Source organism: Orycteropus afer, unplaced genomic scaffold, assembly GCF_000298275.1.
Source record: "Orycteropus afer afer isolate SDZICR_OR568_19922 unplaced genomic scaffold, OryAfe1.0 scaffold00255, whole genome shotgun sequence".
NCBI lineage: Eukaryota > Metazoa > Chordata > Mammalia > Tubulidentata > Orycteropodidae > Orycteropus > Orycteropus afer.
In genome coordinates, this window is record NW_006921842.1 from 864,164 (window position 1) to 881,943 (window position 17,780).

The 17,780-nt window shown below is 38.5% G+C and overlaps 1 protein-coding gene across 1 annotated transcript in view; it reads right to left on the reverse strand.

Moving 5' to 3' along the window:
- DCDC2 (doublecortin domain containing 2) overlaps nt 1-17,780 on the reverse strand; it is a 337,396-nt gene that overhangs the window by 148,983 nt on the left and 170,633 nt on the right. Inside the window, exons 6-7 of the mRNA XM_007949808.1 lie at nt 11,352-11,406; nt 466-628 (exon numbers count right to left, since the gene is read on the reverse strand). Of these exons, the coding sequence (XP_007947999.1) occupies nt 466-628; nt 11,352-11,406 (218 nt within the window). The remainder of the gene's footprint in view (nt 1-465; nt 629-11,351; nt 11,407-17,780) is intronic.

Consider the following 17,780-nt stretch of genomic DNA (forward strand, 5'->3'; position numbering starts at 1 on the left):
CTGCATAACTATTTTTGGTACATATGCAGTTGCTTGTTAGTAAAATTTCATGTATGTTTAGTATTCTCTTAACTCTCAGTAGAATTAGTAAAACATCTTGTCAGGAAAGGTGATCTGTGTGAAAAGTAAATCACAATGAACATGGACATGGACTGTAGATACACAAATAAACTGATATCAATAGTAGCTAGTAAAAATATTAATCAAGCGTTTGGTTTTGGTTTTTATCAGTAGATGCAGATGTTCGTAAATTTTAGAAACATTTGATTCTGGAACTAGTGCTCTTCCAATGCAACATCCAAGAAATTGAGCATGAAAAACAGCAGCATCCCTCATACCCAAAAAGCCTTCCTTGGAAATTCTTATACAGAATGCCTTCTGTGCACCCGGGAAAGTAAATCTGTATAAGAACTAAAATTGTGTCACAGCTTCAAGGTAACTGTATAATAATAGCAATAAACTTACCACTGTTTGGAATTGTTTGAGGTGAATCCTTTAACTTTGCGTTTTGTTTCACTTTTGTGGGTTTTTCTGAATTCACGTCTTCTTTTTTCCCTTTTCTCTTTGGGTGTTGAGGAGATGAGTTGCCACTGTATCCAATTGTTGACTTAGATTGGCAATCATTTCCCTAAATGGAAAAAGATTAGATCCTTACAGTTGGCCAATGAACTCCCAAAGTGATTCCCAGTAAACGCATGTCATTAATAGCATTAAATGGGGTGGGGATGGGGAGATGGATGTACCATGTCAATTCTTCCACTTTCTGTTTTGATACATTAACATCAAGTTTATCTTCCCAGGGGCAGAAGAAGGGTCTAGCAGAGAATGAAGAATGAAAATAACAGCTAACAAGTGCTGTATATTTGATATGTACCAAATATTCCATAAAATTATTTCACTTCATCCTCTCAATAATCTTGTGATACAAGTACTGTCATCACCCTATTACACAGATGAGGAAATGAGGTATAGAGGTTAGGCAGCTTATCCAAGGTCACAGAGCCAGTAAGTTGGAGAACAGTCTGCCTGCAGGACCATGGAAGGCCCATTGCAGTAACCATCTTCTCACTCCCACACTCTTCAAAAGAATGAGCAGGAATGTATTGGGTGAAGAAGACCAACAACCCTGAGTTTGATCAGTTAATCTAGAAAGATCTTAATGAGTTGTTGCTGTGAGTGTATAGATATCATTATATAAGCAGACATATGTCATGCTTATGGAAACCCTCCAATACTAACACATCTGATGGGTGATAGCCATGGTCTCTATGAATTGCAAACTCAGATCAACACAAAGACACAAGCAGCCCAGGACCACATGCTCTGTACTTGGTCTCCTGAGGACTTTGCATGGCAGGCTTGTCCCCTATTTCTACAAGGCAGCCACAAGCTATCATACCTTTGGTGGTTGTCTCTGGTTCCCCATATGCCTTTGGCAATGAGGACCTTGCCTTTGCCAAAAGTGGGCTCCTCAGCACTAGGGTGAGGTTGAATTTCAGCTGCCCCAAGTGCAGCTCTTGAGAGCCGCAAAACAGATGCTACAGTGGCAGATACTGCAAGCCCCTAGGGAACGTCTGTGTTGATGCTCAGTCACTATTTGGTCACTGCTGTAGCAAGAAAAGAAAAAAAAAATTGGCATGGAGTCGATTCTGACTTGTGGTGGCCCACGTGTGTCAGAGTGAAAGAACAGTGTGCCACAGGCTTTTCAGTGGCTGTTTTTTTGGACATAGACTGTCAGGTGTTTCTTTCAAGGAGCCTCTGGCTAGATTCAAACCACCAATTTTCTATTTGTAGCTGAGTGTCTAACCATTTGTGCAACCCAGGGACTCCCTGCAGCAAGAAACTCCCCTCTAATCAAGCAGGCATGGCTCTCAGATACTTAGGTGTTAAACTTCCTTGAGTGTGTAAGGTGTCAGGCTATAGGTCATGGAAAGAAGGGAAGTACCTGGGTCAAAGTCACTACTCTGCCACTCACCGCCTGTGGAACCTGGGGCTAACTGCTAATTCTTTGAGCCTCAATTTCCTCACCAGTTAAATGGGATTAATACATTTGTCTTGAGGTCTATAGTGAGGAAGAAATGAGACAATGACTAATATAAACCAAAACCAAACCAAACCACTGCCGTCGAGTCAATTCCAACTCATAATAACACTACAGGACAAGAAGTACTGCCCCATAGGGTATGGAAGGCTGGACATCATTACAGAAGCAGACTGCCATATCTTTCTCCCACAGACCTACTGGTGGGTTCAAACTGGTGCCTTTCAGTGTAGCAGCCAACTGCTTTAACCACTGTGCCCCCAGGACTCCTGAGTAGTATAGTGCCTGGAAAAAATATTTGCTCAGTGAGTATCAGAGTGCTTTCTTCAAGAGCAGAGATTAAATATCTTCTCCTTAAAAGTCATATCAAACTCACACCATATTGGTTGCAATTTTTATGCAACAGCTGTACTCTGCTAGTATCTGAAAATAAATGTAAGAATATTAGATAAACAAATCTACCTAGAAACCTATTATAATTGTTCGTTTTAAACATTTATATATTCAACCATCCAGAAGCATTTAAATGGTTTTAGCCATCACCTAATTAAGAATTAAGAATAGAAGAATTCACAGCCTTACAAATGAAGTTATTTATGCTATTTTGTCATAGCCTACAAGAAAATAAATTATGCATAGATTTATTAACAGTATGAAAACTTGTCCAAATCTATAACACTTTTTAAATGTAATTTAATTCCTATTCCATCTGCAATTTCAACATACAGTTTCCATTTAATTATTGCATTAACTGCAACCAGTCTTTTTTCATATCTCTTCTTCAGTGATTCTTTCCTGCAGGGCCATAACATGTCTGGCATAGATATAATACTGTTATAGTGGAGGTTCCAAAAACATCAGCCAGGTCTCACATCACAGTCTGTTTTCAATGGAGCCTGTATCCAACCTAAGATGCTAAAATTTTAAGAGCCTTGGATGACAGAAGCAACCTTCCACAAGCAATTGGCAGGCCAACTAGAATGTTCAGAGGTGCTATTTGAACTTGTAAGAAGGCAAATGGGACCTACGGAATGAGAAACTCCAGATCTCAGAAAGACACTGTGTTTTTTACTGTTTTCTGGGAAAAGGAGAAAGCAGAAGCCTAATCCTGAAGTGCCTAATGATTAATATAATTTAAAAAAAAAAAAAAATCAATTCTCATGTTAAATAAAAAAGAGCATTCTGATTTACCACCTCAGAAATGCAAGGAGGGGTCGCTATGAGTCAGGTCCGATTCAACGGCACATAACAACAACAACATTATGATTAACAATCTTTGTAACAGTGACACTCTAGAATGGATGTGATCTTGGGCCATTAAGACAGATCAGTTGCTTTAAATGGCTATGTAAAGCACATCATTGGTTATTGACAGCTACACCTCAATTACTGAATGTCGACTTTGCACCACACACTTTGTGAGAACTAAATTAAACTGAAAGGAAGAAAATGCTTTGTAATTGAAAATAATTTAAGTGCTTTTCTTTTTGAAAAAGAAAAGACTGATGCATATAAAATGTTAATAACTTTTAAATGAATAAGTTATGGATAGTAGATAATATGTTATGTCGTTGTTGTTACATTCCATTGAGTTGGCTCCAACTCATAGGGACCCTATCTACAATAGAACAAAGCACTGCCTGGCCACGTGCCATCCTCACCACCATTGTTATGCTTGAGCCCATTGCTGCAGCCACGGTGGCAGTCCATCTTGCTGAGGGTCTATCCTTTTATATACTCAATTAAATAAATTAAATTTAATATATAAATAAATTATATGTAGGTATATGTAGATAGAAGGAGCTCTGGTAGCATAGTGTCTAAGGCATTTGACTGCTAACCAGAAGGCTGGCGGTTCAAACCCACCAGCCACTCCTCGGAAGGAAGTTTGGGCAATCCTACTTCTGTAGTGATACTGCCTCAGAAACCAAAGGAGGGGTCACTATGAGTCAAGGCCGACTTGACAGCATATAACAACAACAACATATGTAGATAGATAGAGAAGGAAAGGATTTTCTTTTCTTTTTTGAGGCTTCCACATGTGACTTGGATACAGCCAGATGATATAGATATAGACAGGTATACGTATAGCTATAGTTATAGCTCTAGATAGATATGTTTTTTAAAAAAAAAAAAATGCCTTTGAGTCAATTCCAACTGAAAGTGACCCTACACGACAGAGCAGAATTAAACTCGGTAACTCCATAGGGTTTCAAAGGCTGTTATCTTTACAGAAGTAGATTGCAATATCTTCCTCGCGTGGAGGAGATGGAGGGTTCAAAGCATGGACCTTTTGGTTAGCAGCCAAATGTTTTAAACACTGTGCCACCAGCTATAGCTATAGATATATAGGTATTCATTACTATTTAAGGAGCTGACGATAGGGGATAGTGCAGTTTTGCCAACTAATACAGCTAGGCCAGTCTATATAATAATATTAATCACCTCTTATGTGTAAAATAAAGACTAATGTTTACCAAAATTTATAGATAAGCATTATTATCACCATTTTACAGATAAAGGAGTAACTTTCCCAAGGTTCTCCAAGTCTGATTTTGTGACTACAATGCAACTTCTTAATGTCTAAGGCACAAGAAATATCTATTATATAGTATGGCTCCCTGAAACAGCCAACCCAGAAATGACAAATTAGGACATCATCCCAAAGTAAACAGGAATCAAGAATGCAGTATAATTTCACACAAAAACTAGACCCATGCTGCCTTTTGCCTCACATATATATCAGATATCTGATAGGAATATTAAAAAAAGAATAATATCCATTCTCTTTAAGACAATTTGTTTGCCCGGCTCAAACAAACAAACCAAAAAGAGTCATTACACCACTTTTCAGTCTACAGAGATTTGGATTTTCTAACATATTCCTAGGTTCTTTTCAAAAAGATCTAACCAACTCAGGTTTCTTACATTTATGAAGTAAACCCATCTTCCACACTCATAAAAGCATGCAAAAGATATACAAGACCATAAATATGTTTACATTATTCAAGTTCAGAATAATTTCGAAAGGGTTTGCTTCACTGAGCAGTTTTCATTTGTGTATATTTCGGAAGTACAGACAGGGCAACTATGTGAGCAAGAAAGATGCTGACTCAGGTTGGGTTTTTTTCTCACTGTATATCTGATGATAAGAAGATATACATCTCTTTCAAGGTCCCTGGGTGGCACAGTTAGTGCTCTGACTACTAACCTAAAGATTGGCGGTATGAATCTACCCAGAGGCACCCCAAAAGGAAGGCCTGACAATTACAGCCAAGGAAACTCTGTGGAGTAGTTCTATCTTGTCACACATGAGTCAGAATCAACTTGACAGCAATAGGTTTAGTTTTTTTTAGGGGAGACTTCAGTTTCCCCTGTGACAAATGAAGTTTTTAGAGTAGGCAAAGTTGTTCTTAATAAGTTCATAACTTGCTTCACAGTGACTTGTGATACATGGATAAGGAAAAAAAAAAATTCCATTGAGTCAGTTCCAACTCATAGCATATTATAGAACAGAGTAGAACTGCCCCATAGGGTTTCCATGGCTGGAAATCCTTATGGAAGCAGATTGCCACATCTTTCTCCCATGGAGCAGTTGGTGGTTTGGTTTGGTTTGGTTTGTTTTTTTCCCAAAACTTAACAATTACACTATTTGATCCTGTAAATTACTGATAATAAGATCAAAGCAATAATAAGAACAACTGAAGACAATTTAGTCTTTGGCCCACCTCTTTGATTTTACGTATCTTACACTAGAGGGCGCTTTGATTCTATGTGGTGGAACCTCGTGGCTACAAAGGACAGCCTTCCATTAACGGGTTTATTTTTAAAACTTAATAGAATTTAAGACAATTTGCTAACTTAAATTATGCCCAATTTGCTAATTTCTACAATGCTCCCAGCACTAAATCGGTACAAGTTTCTGGCCTCATCCTGATTTGCACAAAGCATTCTCTGAGGGCTGTGTTGAAATGGTCTGCTTGTCCACGGGAGTCCCCAGGGGTTTCTCAGAGAGGCTCGAGCTGAAGGAGCCTGCAGGGGCCTCCTCTGTAGACCAAGGCAGCTTTCTTTTCTTTTTTCTTTATGTTCTGTCATGCCCCACCTGTAGTCCCTTCTTTACACAATAAAGCAATTCCTAGAAAGCTGTATGGAAAAATTAATTTCTAATGAATTTCTAAAAATCTTGTTCTGTGTCCCCTTTGATTTATACCACAAGTTCTGGGACACTCTCCCTGTTGATTTCAGCAGTGGTTCCTAAAGTTTTAAGCTAGCTCTCCCCTTTCCACAGCCCCTTTCACTGAATACTGAGCAATTAATGATGTATCAAATGCATACATTCTCTAGGGAACCAATTAATTAAAGAAAAGGAGTAAATTAATCTTTCTGTTAAAAATTGACTTTATGACTTTGGGTTTATTTACATAATTTACTGGCCCCCTGGCCGCTCACTGGCAGCTACACAAACATTCACTAAATAGACTTTAGTGAGGACCTACTATGCACCAGACCCTAGGCTAAGGGTTATTTGCCTCTGCTTCAATAAAACCTCCGAAAAGAGGCCTTACTTGACCACACCAGCTAAAATAGCACCCACTCTCACTTTCTCTTCCCACAACTTGATGTATTTTTCTTCAGTCTTATTCCTGATAAATATCACACTTATTGTTTACTTGTTTGTCTTTCTCCTCTAGAATGTAAACTCCATAAAACCAGTACCAGTTGTCATTCAGTTGATGCTGACTCATGGTGATTCCATGTGTGTCAGAGTAGATCTGTGTTCTATAGGTTGTTCAATGACTGAGTCTTTTGGAAGTAGAGCACCAGGTCTTTCTGTACAGGTGCCTCTGGGCAGACTTGAACCTCCAACCTTCACTCAGCAGCTAGCATGTTAACTGTTTGCACTACCCAGGGACTCCAATCTCTATAAATTAAATGTTTGTCTCTGGACCCCCTAGCATTAGAACATGTCTAGGACATGATACACTCAGTAAATACCTGTTGGATGAATGGGTCAGTCAGTGACAGCAGATAATTAAAAATGTACTCAAGGAAGAATTATAATACATGTTCATCCTCCACTATTGCCACTTGGTCCAAGCCACTTGCATCAACTCTCTGGCTGTTGGCTTTCCCACTGCCTCCTGCTTCGAATCTTTCCTTGACTAAGTTCTCTGTAGACACTAATCTGCATGATCTTTTACAAATGTAAGTCACTGAACAATTTGTGTAGAAATTGTTGAATAGGAACCTATTTTGCTGTGTCAACTTTCACTGAAAAAAATAAAAGACTAAGTTTTTTAAAAAGGTAAGTCAAGATATATCATTCCCTTCTTATAACCCACAAATGGTTTCACATCAAAGAATAAAATCCAAGCTTCCTTCATGGCCTATAAATCCTTACATGATCTGCCCTGCCTGCCTCTCCAATATCATTCATGATCACTCTGGCCTTCCTTCTGCCCTCCATACATGCCAAGCTCTCTACAAGGGCCTTTATAACTTTGCTTCCTCTGCCTTGGATGTTCTTTTTCTCTCCATCCCTACTCCTGCATCCTTCATATCATTAAAGTCTCAGTTTCAGATAACTTGATATAAATTAGTGCCTTCCACATTTTCTTTTTCTTATGGTGCTTATCACCTCTGACAACAACAATGCAATGCCATCAACTCATAGCGACCCCTCCTTGGTTTCCGAGGTGGTATCACTCTGGAAGTAGATTGCCCAAACTTCCTTCCAAGGAGTGGCTGGTGGGTTTGAACTTCCAGCCTTCCGGTTAGTACACATATTTATTTATGAGTTTATAATCTGTCTACCCTTTCTCTTCTCCCCCAACCCACATATACACACACTAGAATGAAACCTCTGTAAGATCTAAGACTTTGTCTGTCTGTTCATCACTATATGCCCAGTGCTTAGAGCAGTTCCTGGAACTTAGTAAGTGCTCAGTAAATATGTAGTGAATGGATGACTAACTGAATGGATTGATGGGTGATGATGGATGGATGGATGGATGGATGGATGGATGGATGGGTGAGGGGGTATACGGATAGACAGATTGATGGGTAAATAGAATGCTGTGGGAGCCTTGGAGAGGGACACACTGTGCTATCACTTTATTTTTATAGGTCATAACATGGAAATATATTTTGTAACCTCAAGTTTTTGCTTTTATGAGATAGCAATATATATATTACTCTACTTTTATTTCATTCTTATTACATGCTGTAATTAATTATTTATTTGTGGAATGTTTTTTTAATGTCCATCTCCTCATGTAGACTGTAAGCTCCATAAAAGTGAGCATGATGTCTATTTCCACATTGCTGTCTCCCTGAGTCCTAGCATTATGTCAGACACATGGAAAGCTCAAACCATTGTCATTAGATGAACCAGTCGTCAGGGTACAGATTCTTTTCTAAAAACTTCCAAATGAGGGAACAAGAAAGAAAATGCATGTGTGTGCATGCATGTACATTTTAAAGCAGGATACACAACACATATTTTTAAAGAGAAATTTAAATTTTCCAAATTTCACAATTGTAAACACATAATTCCACAGTTCAGTAACTGTGAATTCAGAGTTGAGTCATGCATTCTATTCTGACATCAACTTCCCTTGTGAGTTTGGGTCAGTTATTCATGTACACTGGGTTCCTGTCTAACCACCACCTTACATGAGCTACCTTGCAAGAATTAACAAGCTAATATTTGCTTGACACATGGAACAGATTCCTATATAAAGTCATGATGAACAACAAGAGTATAAAATACAATTTCCAAACCTTTAATTCATTGGTTTCACTTAACTTTATAATGGCTATATATATTTTTCAGCTACTAGAATATTCTTCTCACTCCTCTTGGTCCCCATGCCCTGAAAAGTTAGGCTGTATGAAGCCTACATCCTTGAGGTTCTCTCTGCACTCTCCTTCGGAGCTCCCACTTACCCATCCCCTCATTCAATCAGTAGGGATAAGGTTAGAGATACCACAATGAACTATACACTATCTCTGCTATTCATATGATAAACTCATATACCTCCATTTCTGGCCCTGATATCCTCTTCAGAGTCTAATCTCCACCATTTACATCTACTTGCTGAACCCTTTCAACTCAACATAGTTGAAATTAAGCAGTTCAGTATTTGCTCTGACTGCCGTCTTTTTAGGAGTCCCTTCCTTAGTGATACTGCCTCAGCAACCCAAGGAGGGGTCGCTATGAGTCGGGTCTGACTCAACGGCACATAACAACAAATATGGTGCAAATGGTTAAGCACTCAACTACTAGCTGAAAGTTTAGTGGATCGAACCCACTCAGAGGAACCTCAGAAGATAGAAAGATAGGCCTAGAGAGCTGCTTCCAAAAGGTCACAGCCTTGAAAACCCTATGAGGCACAGTTCTACTCTGTGCATATGGTGCCATCATAAGTTGGAACTGACTGGGTGGCAAACAACAATGACAAGACTTTTCTTGGCATGGCACTATTACTTTTCTCAGGCATCCAAACCCCAAACCTGCAATTATCTTTGGTACCAACCTCTCTATTAATTTCATGTACCCAATCACCAAGAAAACCTTTGTTTAGTCATGAACAATAATCACTAACTATTTCTTCTGCCACCTCCTTAGCCTAGGCTCTCATCTTATACCAAGACTATTACAATCACCTCAAAATTGACATTTTTATCTATGGCCTCTCTCTGCATTTAGTCTTTTTCCATATAAAAGATCTGACCTATCTAAAACCAACTCTCTCTCTCTCTCTCTCTCTTTCATGTTTACTAATCATACCACATACCTGGTGTTAGCTTCAGCTTATTAACTTTTCAAGCCATTTTTCTATCTCAATTAGATTGCAAGTTTCTTGAGGGTAAGAGCTCTGTCATAAATAGTACAATAGGCTCAGCAAATAAATGGGTAATAAATATCTGACGTTTGATATGCTGAATTCAGCACTACTTGTTCATCCAAAATTATTTTTATTGTTTTAAGAACTTACATGAGATAAATAAGAAAAAAGAGGTAGAAGATTTCTAAAGCATCATTAAGAGACAGTATCATTGCACAAAAATCAGTTATTTTACAAAGACTTTGGTTTATTTAATTCAGAAGAAGGGGGAAATGTCAAATCATTTTTTTTATCAGAATTGGTCAGGCAATTCAATCTTAGGGTAGAAAGAGAAGCCTCAGACAGAAAAACCTGTCAAAGCAATACCTCAGCAAAACATGAAACTCATCTCCATGTATAGCTAAAAATACAAATACAAATTACCTGCTAACTGCCTGTCATATTTCACACATGATGTTGCTGTTGTTATTAGCTGTCATTGAGTCAGCTCCCAACTCATGGCAGCCCCCCTCAAAAAAAAAAAACCTCATTGCCACTGAGTTAATTTCAACTCACAGTGACCCTCGTGTTAGGTTTCCAAGACTGTAAATCTTTATGGAAGTAGATAACTCCATCTTCCTTGCACAGAGTGGCTGGTGGGTTTTGAACTGCTGACTTCCTGGTTAGCAGCCAAATGCCTTAACCATTATGCTACCAGAGCTCCTTGCATGGCAACCACATACATAATAAATTCGAACCATTGTTATCCAAAGGGTTTTCATTGGCTGATTTTTGGAAGTAGATCTCCAGGCCTTCGTCCTAGTCTCTCTTAGTCTGGAAGCTCTGCTGAGATCTGTTCAGCATCACAGCAACACACAAGTGATCTAAGACAAGCGGTGGCTGCACTTGAGGTGCCTTGGCTGGGAGATCAAACCAAGGTCTCAACATGGAAGGCAAGAATTTTAACACTGAGCCACCACTACCATCTCCTATATAATAGGCATTTAATAATTGTTTGCTGAATTAATTAATAAGTAAATAAATGATGGATAGAAAAGATTTTGAGGGGAACAAAATATTTAGAGTGATTCTTAATTTTTTTTTTGAGGATTATCATTTTCCTACCAAATTCTCCCTTTCTATTCTTTCTCAGAGATATACAAGATAGACAGATTGCTAACATGACCTAACACAGCATGTCCTATACTTTCTTGTACTATGGACTAGCTTTCAACAATGGTATAAAATAAATCAGGTCTATATACAAGGAAAACAAAATCTATTTTGAAATCTAAATTTTAAAAATGTTTCTGTCTTTTTAAGACCTTAATTGTTAACACTAAGGTTCTAGCCTTGTTTCTCATAATTGCTTATATACCAAAAGGTAGCTATGTTTTATTTCTTCAAATTTAATTGAATCCTTAAGGGCAGTCTCTCTGTATCATATAAAAATATTAATTAGCAAAGGATTTGATACTTACATTTCCTTTAGACTTTCTGGGTCCTGCAATAGGAGGCAGTGAAGAGGCTTTCTGACTGCAGAAACAAATTGCAACTTAGAAATGTGAACACTATGTGTAAATATTACATAATGCAAAACAAATTGTTACTCCAACCTGGAAAACAACCATTTACTTATATCTGTTTTTCACAAAAGGTACTGCAGACTTTCCCAGTTTCATAAAAAATACCCAAATTTTCCAATTTCTATTGGAAAAAAAAAAATCTTGAAGCTTTCCTATGCAGTATATTAACTGATTTTTGTAAATAAACTTTGTTGTTGTTGTTGTTTGCCGTCGAGTCGGCCCCGACTCATAGCGACCCCTCCTTGGGTTTCCGAGGCAGTATCACTACGGAAGTAGGATTGCCCAACCTTCCTTCCGAGGAGTGGCTGGTGGGTTTGAATCGCCAGCCTTCTGGTTAGCAGTCAGGTGCCTTAGGTACTATGCTACCAGAGCTCCTAAATAAACTTTAGTACCACCTTAAATTTTTTCATAGGACTCTTATTTGAATTCCAAAATTTTCTACCTGCAGTTCAAGGTAAAACTTTTCTCAGGCTGAGTAATTATTTTACCAGATTGAGTTAACAATGGGAAACTCTGTTTTTGTAAGATCTAATCTGTCTACTTCTGAAAGAAGGCCAGAATGGTAAAACACTGGCATTTATATCCAGGGAGGTTTTAAACTAGGCATTCTCACCAAAAAAAAAAAAAAGAAAGAAAGAAAGAAAGAAACTGTAGGAATAAGCTATTTCCCAAATATCTATTTTATTCTGAAAACATTCTGAAACCCCACTGAACCTTTCAAAAATGAAATATATATATAAATGTAAAGCCTACTAATTTATACAAGAAAGGCCAAAATGAGTTACATTTTGCTTACTACCACTGTAGTAATTGAGCTACACAAAGTAGCTCACAGCAGGTTAATCCACCTCTTTTAATAACTGTGAGATTTATAGTTGCTTATAGAAGCTGGAAGAATTTACCCACTAACATCTGGCACTCACTCATCACAACCATTCTGAGATGGGACTGGGCAACACCCCAAACAGGGAACACAGAAAGGGAGCTAATCTGAGGAATCTGTAGCCTGATTTTTTAAGGCTGTGCAAATTGGGTGTGAGAATTCATGGGCCACATAATTGGGAGGGGTGAAGGAAGACCATGATGCTGCAGGAGTGCTGTTGAATCTTGCTGAGGCCTGAGGTTGACACGTACTAGGACTAGGAGAACCTGCAAAGGCAGCAGGTACTAGGACTAGGAGAACCTGCAAAGGCAGCAGGGCAAGGGGAATACTTCAGACAGTGACACAGAGGGAAATGGCTAACTCCCTGCCCACAGCAGGAAACCTATGGGAGAGCCTGTGAAGAGATGCTTGTGAGGGAAAGACATACAGAGCCCTCCATCTTCACCTCAGGAAAGTTGAGCCCCACTGCTTACATCAGAGTCTGTGACCAGCTAAACCCCCCTTTCCTATGCATGCATATTGAATGCCAGAGATCAAGCATCCAGAAAAGAATCAGCACTGGGAAAAGACCTAAGGATAAGAGTGCCCTCTAGTGACTCTCAAGAGAAGATACCAAGACCACTGCTGTTGGGTCAGTTCTGACTTGTAGTGACCCTATAGGGCAGAATGAAACTACTCCATGGGGTTCCTAGGGCTGTGAGTCTATGTGGAGACAGGCTGCTCATCTTACTCCTACAGAGCAGCTGGTAAGTGCAGGCACTAGCCTTTCATTTGGCAGCCAGGCATTTTGGCACTGTGCCATCAAGATATCCAATCAGAACAAAAAAAGAATGAAAAATTAAATAAATAAATAATAACAAAATGGCCAAGTTCAACCAAAAACAGTAAAACACACAAAATCACAATAGAAAAATAATCAAGTAAAAGCAAAACACGAAGTGGGAATTTCTCCCACAGAAGCCAGACTAATGGAAAGGATTGATAATTTTCAGACAATGGTGCTAAGTAGGTTTAAAGAAAGCAAAAAGGACTAGAAAACAAACTAGCAGATATTAGGAAACAAATGGAGCAAGAAAATGAGAGACACAGCAAGAAAATTTAAGACATTAAAAAAGAAAGAGAACTGGAACTGAAGAAGAAAGTAACTGCATTTTTTTAAAAAAAGCAAGAGAAATGCTCAACAATAGAGTCAAACAGGTAGAAGATACAATGAATGAACTAGAAGCCAAAATAACTGAACTTATCAAATTTTAAGAGAAAAGAACAAAGAAATGCAAACAAATCCAAAAGGGAATATGGGATTCAATTTTAAAAATTAACAGAATTGATGGGGGACTTCTGGTAAGATGGCAGAATAGACAGACAAGCTACACAGATCCTCTTCAACAAAGAAAAGAGAAACCAATTGACACAGATAAAGAAGATAATCCTGGAGCCCTGAGCTTTGAGAGGTAGGATACAGAAGTGGATTAAAGTCCAACTAGTAGAATACCATGAACAAAAACAGTGAATAAGAAGATAAATGAAGCTGCAGACTGTCAGCTATCCTGTTTGAATATTTACAAAGTGATGGTTGGACCTGGGCAGTAACCTAAAAATCAGCCCTGCTCACCAATGACTGCATGGACAACTATACTGGTTGCTGATGATTAAAAAGGGAAACAGCAAAGGAGGAGACAAACTGAGCTAGGGACTTTCAGCTGTCTGAAGGATGCAGCCATTTTGAATATTTACAAGTGGTGCAGCCATTTTGGATATTTGAAGCAGCACTGTTCTGATCCCAGTGACACAAGAATAGGCTCTGCTTGCCAAGGACAAAATGGGCAACCACACTAGAAACTAATGACTGGAAAGGAGTGATATTCCCCTTGTTACTCTAATACCCTACACCCTCTTGGTGAATGGAGGTGTGGCCATGCCCCACCTTTACCCACCTTCTGGACTGGCAGGAATTCCATCCCAGTCTGTGTGCTCTGACTGAACTTGGTTGCCCTGCCATGCTACCCTCCAATGATTTGTTTTATTTGTTTGCTTGTTTTCAAATAATTCTATTTTTCATCCTTTTTATTTTAATTCTTTCTTTTTCCCTTCCCAGGTTCTAGTTTTTGGGTTTTTTCTCTCATACCTTTTCCTGGTTCCTATCTTTTTTCTTTTGTTTGGTTCTTCCCATCCTTTGTTTTACTTTTTGCATTTTTCTCATTTTTTTTTAATATTCTTTCACTATAGATCATTTCTCTTATTTTCCCCTACATAGATACTGTGGATTTATTTATTTATTTTCTTCTGTTTATATTTCATTTGTATTTTTAAAGTATTTCTTTAAATATTTCTCCTCATTTATGGCCTTTCCTTTGTTTCTTCCCCCTCTCTTTTAGATGATTGTTCCTGTGTGTTTATATAGTGTGTTTTTATCCGCTTACTTTTACTTTTTTGATTTTTTTTTTAGTTTTGTTTTTGTCTGACTCAGTGAGAGACAGCAACTATGCCCATATGACCCAACAATACCCTCACCTCTTGCAGCCCCACCTATTGAGTGAGGGCCACAGCTTGCTTCTGCACCAAGTGGCCAATGATAGATAACAACTGTTACAAGCCCAACTCACCTTTAACTGCTCTTCACAACAGTTAACAGAGATCTGTGCACCCACTAATTCTCTAGCACAACCACCAGAAGACAGGTGGTGAGTGCATAAATGCTGCCAACTAGTGAACAGAGGAGCACAGTACCTGCTTACTCAGATATACAAAACAAAACAAAGTAAAAAAAATCTTCAATGAATCACACCAACATACAATCACCAATTAGATATAAATACAGTGATGTCACAATGTCTCAGAGAAAACAGACCATTACACTCCAGACAAAGAAGCAAGATAAAGTAGTAGAAACAAGGGACCAGGACACAGACCCAGAAAACATCTCTGAGGAAGAAATAGCATTGGAACTCTCTGATAAGGAATTCAAAAGTTGTATTAAGGTATCTTCAAAGGATACCTTAGGATACCAAAGGACACAGATCAAGGAAAACAATGATAAAAGTAGGGAAAACACAGGCAAAACTCTAGAACAATTTGGGAAGACAAGATAAGAACAAGATGACAAAATAAAGGAAAAATAAGAAATGATACAAAATCTAAGATAGAACTCCAAAAGATTACTATTAAAATTTCAGAAATAGATAACACATTGAATGACAAAGGGGTAGAATTAAATCAATGGAAGACTAAATTAGTGAAATTGAAGACAAATACCTCAATACTACTTTGGTAAGGGATCAATCAAAACAAACAAACAAAAAAAGATAAAAATAAAATGAAGAATCTCTAAGATTCATGCATGATTCTATCAAGAGGAATAATCTACATATATCATCATTCCAGAACAGAAAGAGACAAATAAAACCCCTCAGAAAATTGTCAACAATTTATTGGAAGAGAATTTCCCTTATATGATGAAAGATGAGAATATATCCATTCAAGAAGTTCAATGAACCTGAAACAGGATAGATCCCAACAGAAAATCACCAAGACCCATCATCATCAAGCTCACCAAAACCAAAGACAAAGAAAAGAATCTTGAAACCAGTATGGGAGAAACAAAAAGTTACCTACAAAGGGCAACCAATAAGACTAAACTCAGAATTCTCAGCAAAAACAAGAGGCTCTTCTTCTTTTCTTCGTCTTCTCCTCTTCTTCCTCTTCTCTTCTTCCTCTTCCTCTTCTTCTCCCTCCTCCTCCTCCTCCTCCTCCTCTTCCTCTTCTTCCTCTTCTTCTTCTTCTGGTGTGTGGCGTGGTCATTGAGTGCAGACGGAGCTCTAACAATTGTGGTCTCCAAATACCACTTTCTGTGAAAGGAATGATACCTCCTTGGAGAGATGGTTGATTCTAGGCCTAGAAAACATACAGAAGGAGTCTGGAAAATCTTGCCTCACCAAAAAGCAAGTAAGCCATCAACAGCCACAGGAGCCTTGTCAGAAGAAAGATCATTCTTTCCTTCCTGAATAATTCAGTCTAAAAATCATTAGGTGGGACCAAACAACATGCACATTCTAATAAGGGCTTCAGGTTGCTGGCACTATCCCAGTGTGTGATGTCAGAGGCCTGGCAGGGGAAGTAAGGGAACCTATTGAGTAAAAGGACAATGGTGACCCAAAGTGGGATGTTGAATACTGAGCAGGGTAGAAGGGTATCTGTAAGGTGTGTCAACACTCAGTGCAGTGTCAATGCCTAACAAGACAGAGAGAGATTTTGAGTGAAAAGGCAGTTGCAAGAACAGAAGATTGGTTATATGCAGGAGGATGCTTCAAATAATGATATTCTATCATGCCACATAGAGTGCATAAATCAAAGAGGCCAAGTGGATGCCAGCAAAGAAAGAAAAGAGACACGAATTAAATCACCTACTGGATCCATGCTTCAATAGGTCAAAAGACTGGATGATGGCCAGGGTTCATCAGAAAACATCGCTCATCTATCTCCTGTTGATAAAGATGATTCTCCTGATGCTAGCATGCACTCTATAGAAGAGCAAAAAATGGAAATGGCAGAATTTGAAGCAGAAGAGAGTGCTTTGAATTACTCTAGCCATGATACTGTAAATGAGATGAGTGACTTTACAGAGAAAGATTTGCAAACTTTGCATGATGTTTCTTTCCGGGAGATATGAGTTGTGGATCATTTTTAGGTAGAAATCATCCAAAAAGGAAGTCCTGCTTTCCAGATGGGCCTTTCAATGTTGGTGGAAAGCCAAGATGCAAAAGCAAAGGAAGAAGCACTAGCTTTCAAAAGAGTGGTTTTACAAGGTGAATACAGTGGCAAGAAAATGCTGTGATCATGGATAGCTCACTCAGTCCTCAGTGAGAATTTATACAGGTTTCCCCCCTGTTATCTGAAAGCAGACCATTCCTATGAAAACTTTTGTAAGCAAAATGGTATAAAGCAAAGAAGCAGACCATTCATTTACATGGAAAAGTTGTGAGTGCTCTCAGAGCCAAAAAATAACCTATCAAATCATATCAAACAACAAATCAGACCTAAAATAACAGTAACATATAATGTTCACAACACAGTTCAAAACTATGGCAGCTTGATGCTAAAATGCTGTGTCTAATTCCTAGGGGAGGAACTCTCACTGTTCAGGTGCACAATGCTTCTTTTACAGCTTGCTGCAAAACACTGACCCCCAAGACACTGGTCCTTAGTCACCATTCAGGTCTGGAATTGAACTCATCCCCATGGCTTCCAACCAAACAATAGACAGGCATATAAGGTGAACATTTACACCAAGTAGATACATTGCTTACAACAATCAACCACAGGAGATCAGAAGGGCAGTATTTGCACAGGGAGATAGCTCAGAGGGCAGGAATGCATAGTAAAGAAGGACACAAGGAAAAGATAACCACAGCAGGAAGTGGGAAGATAGCTATCACATTAAAAAA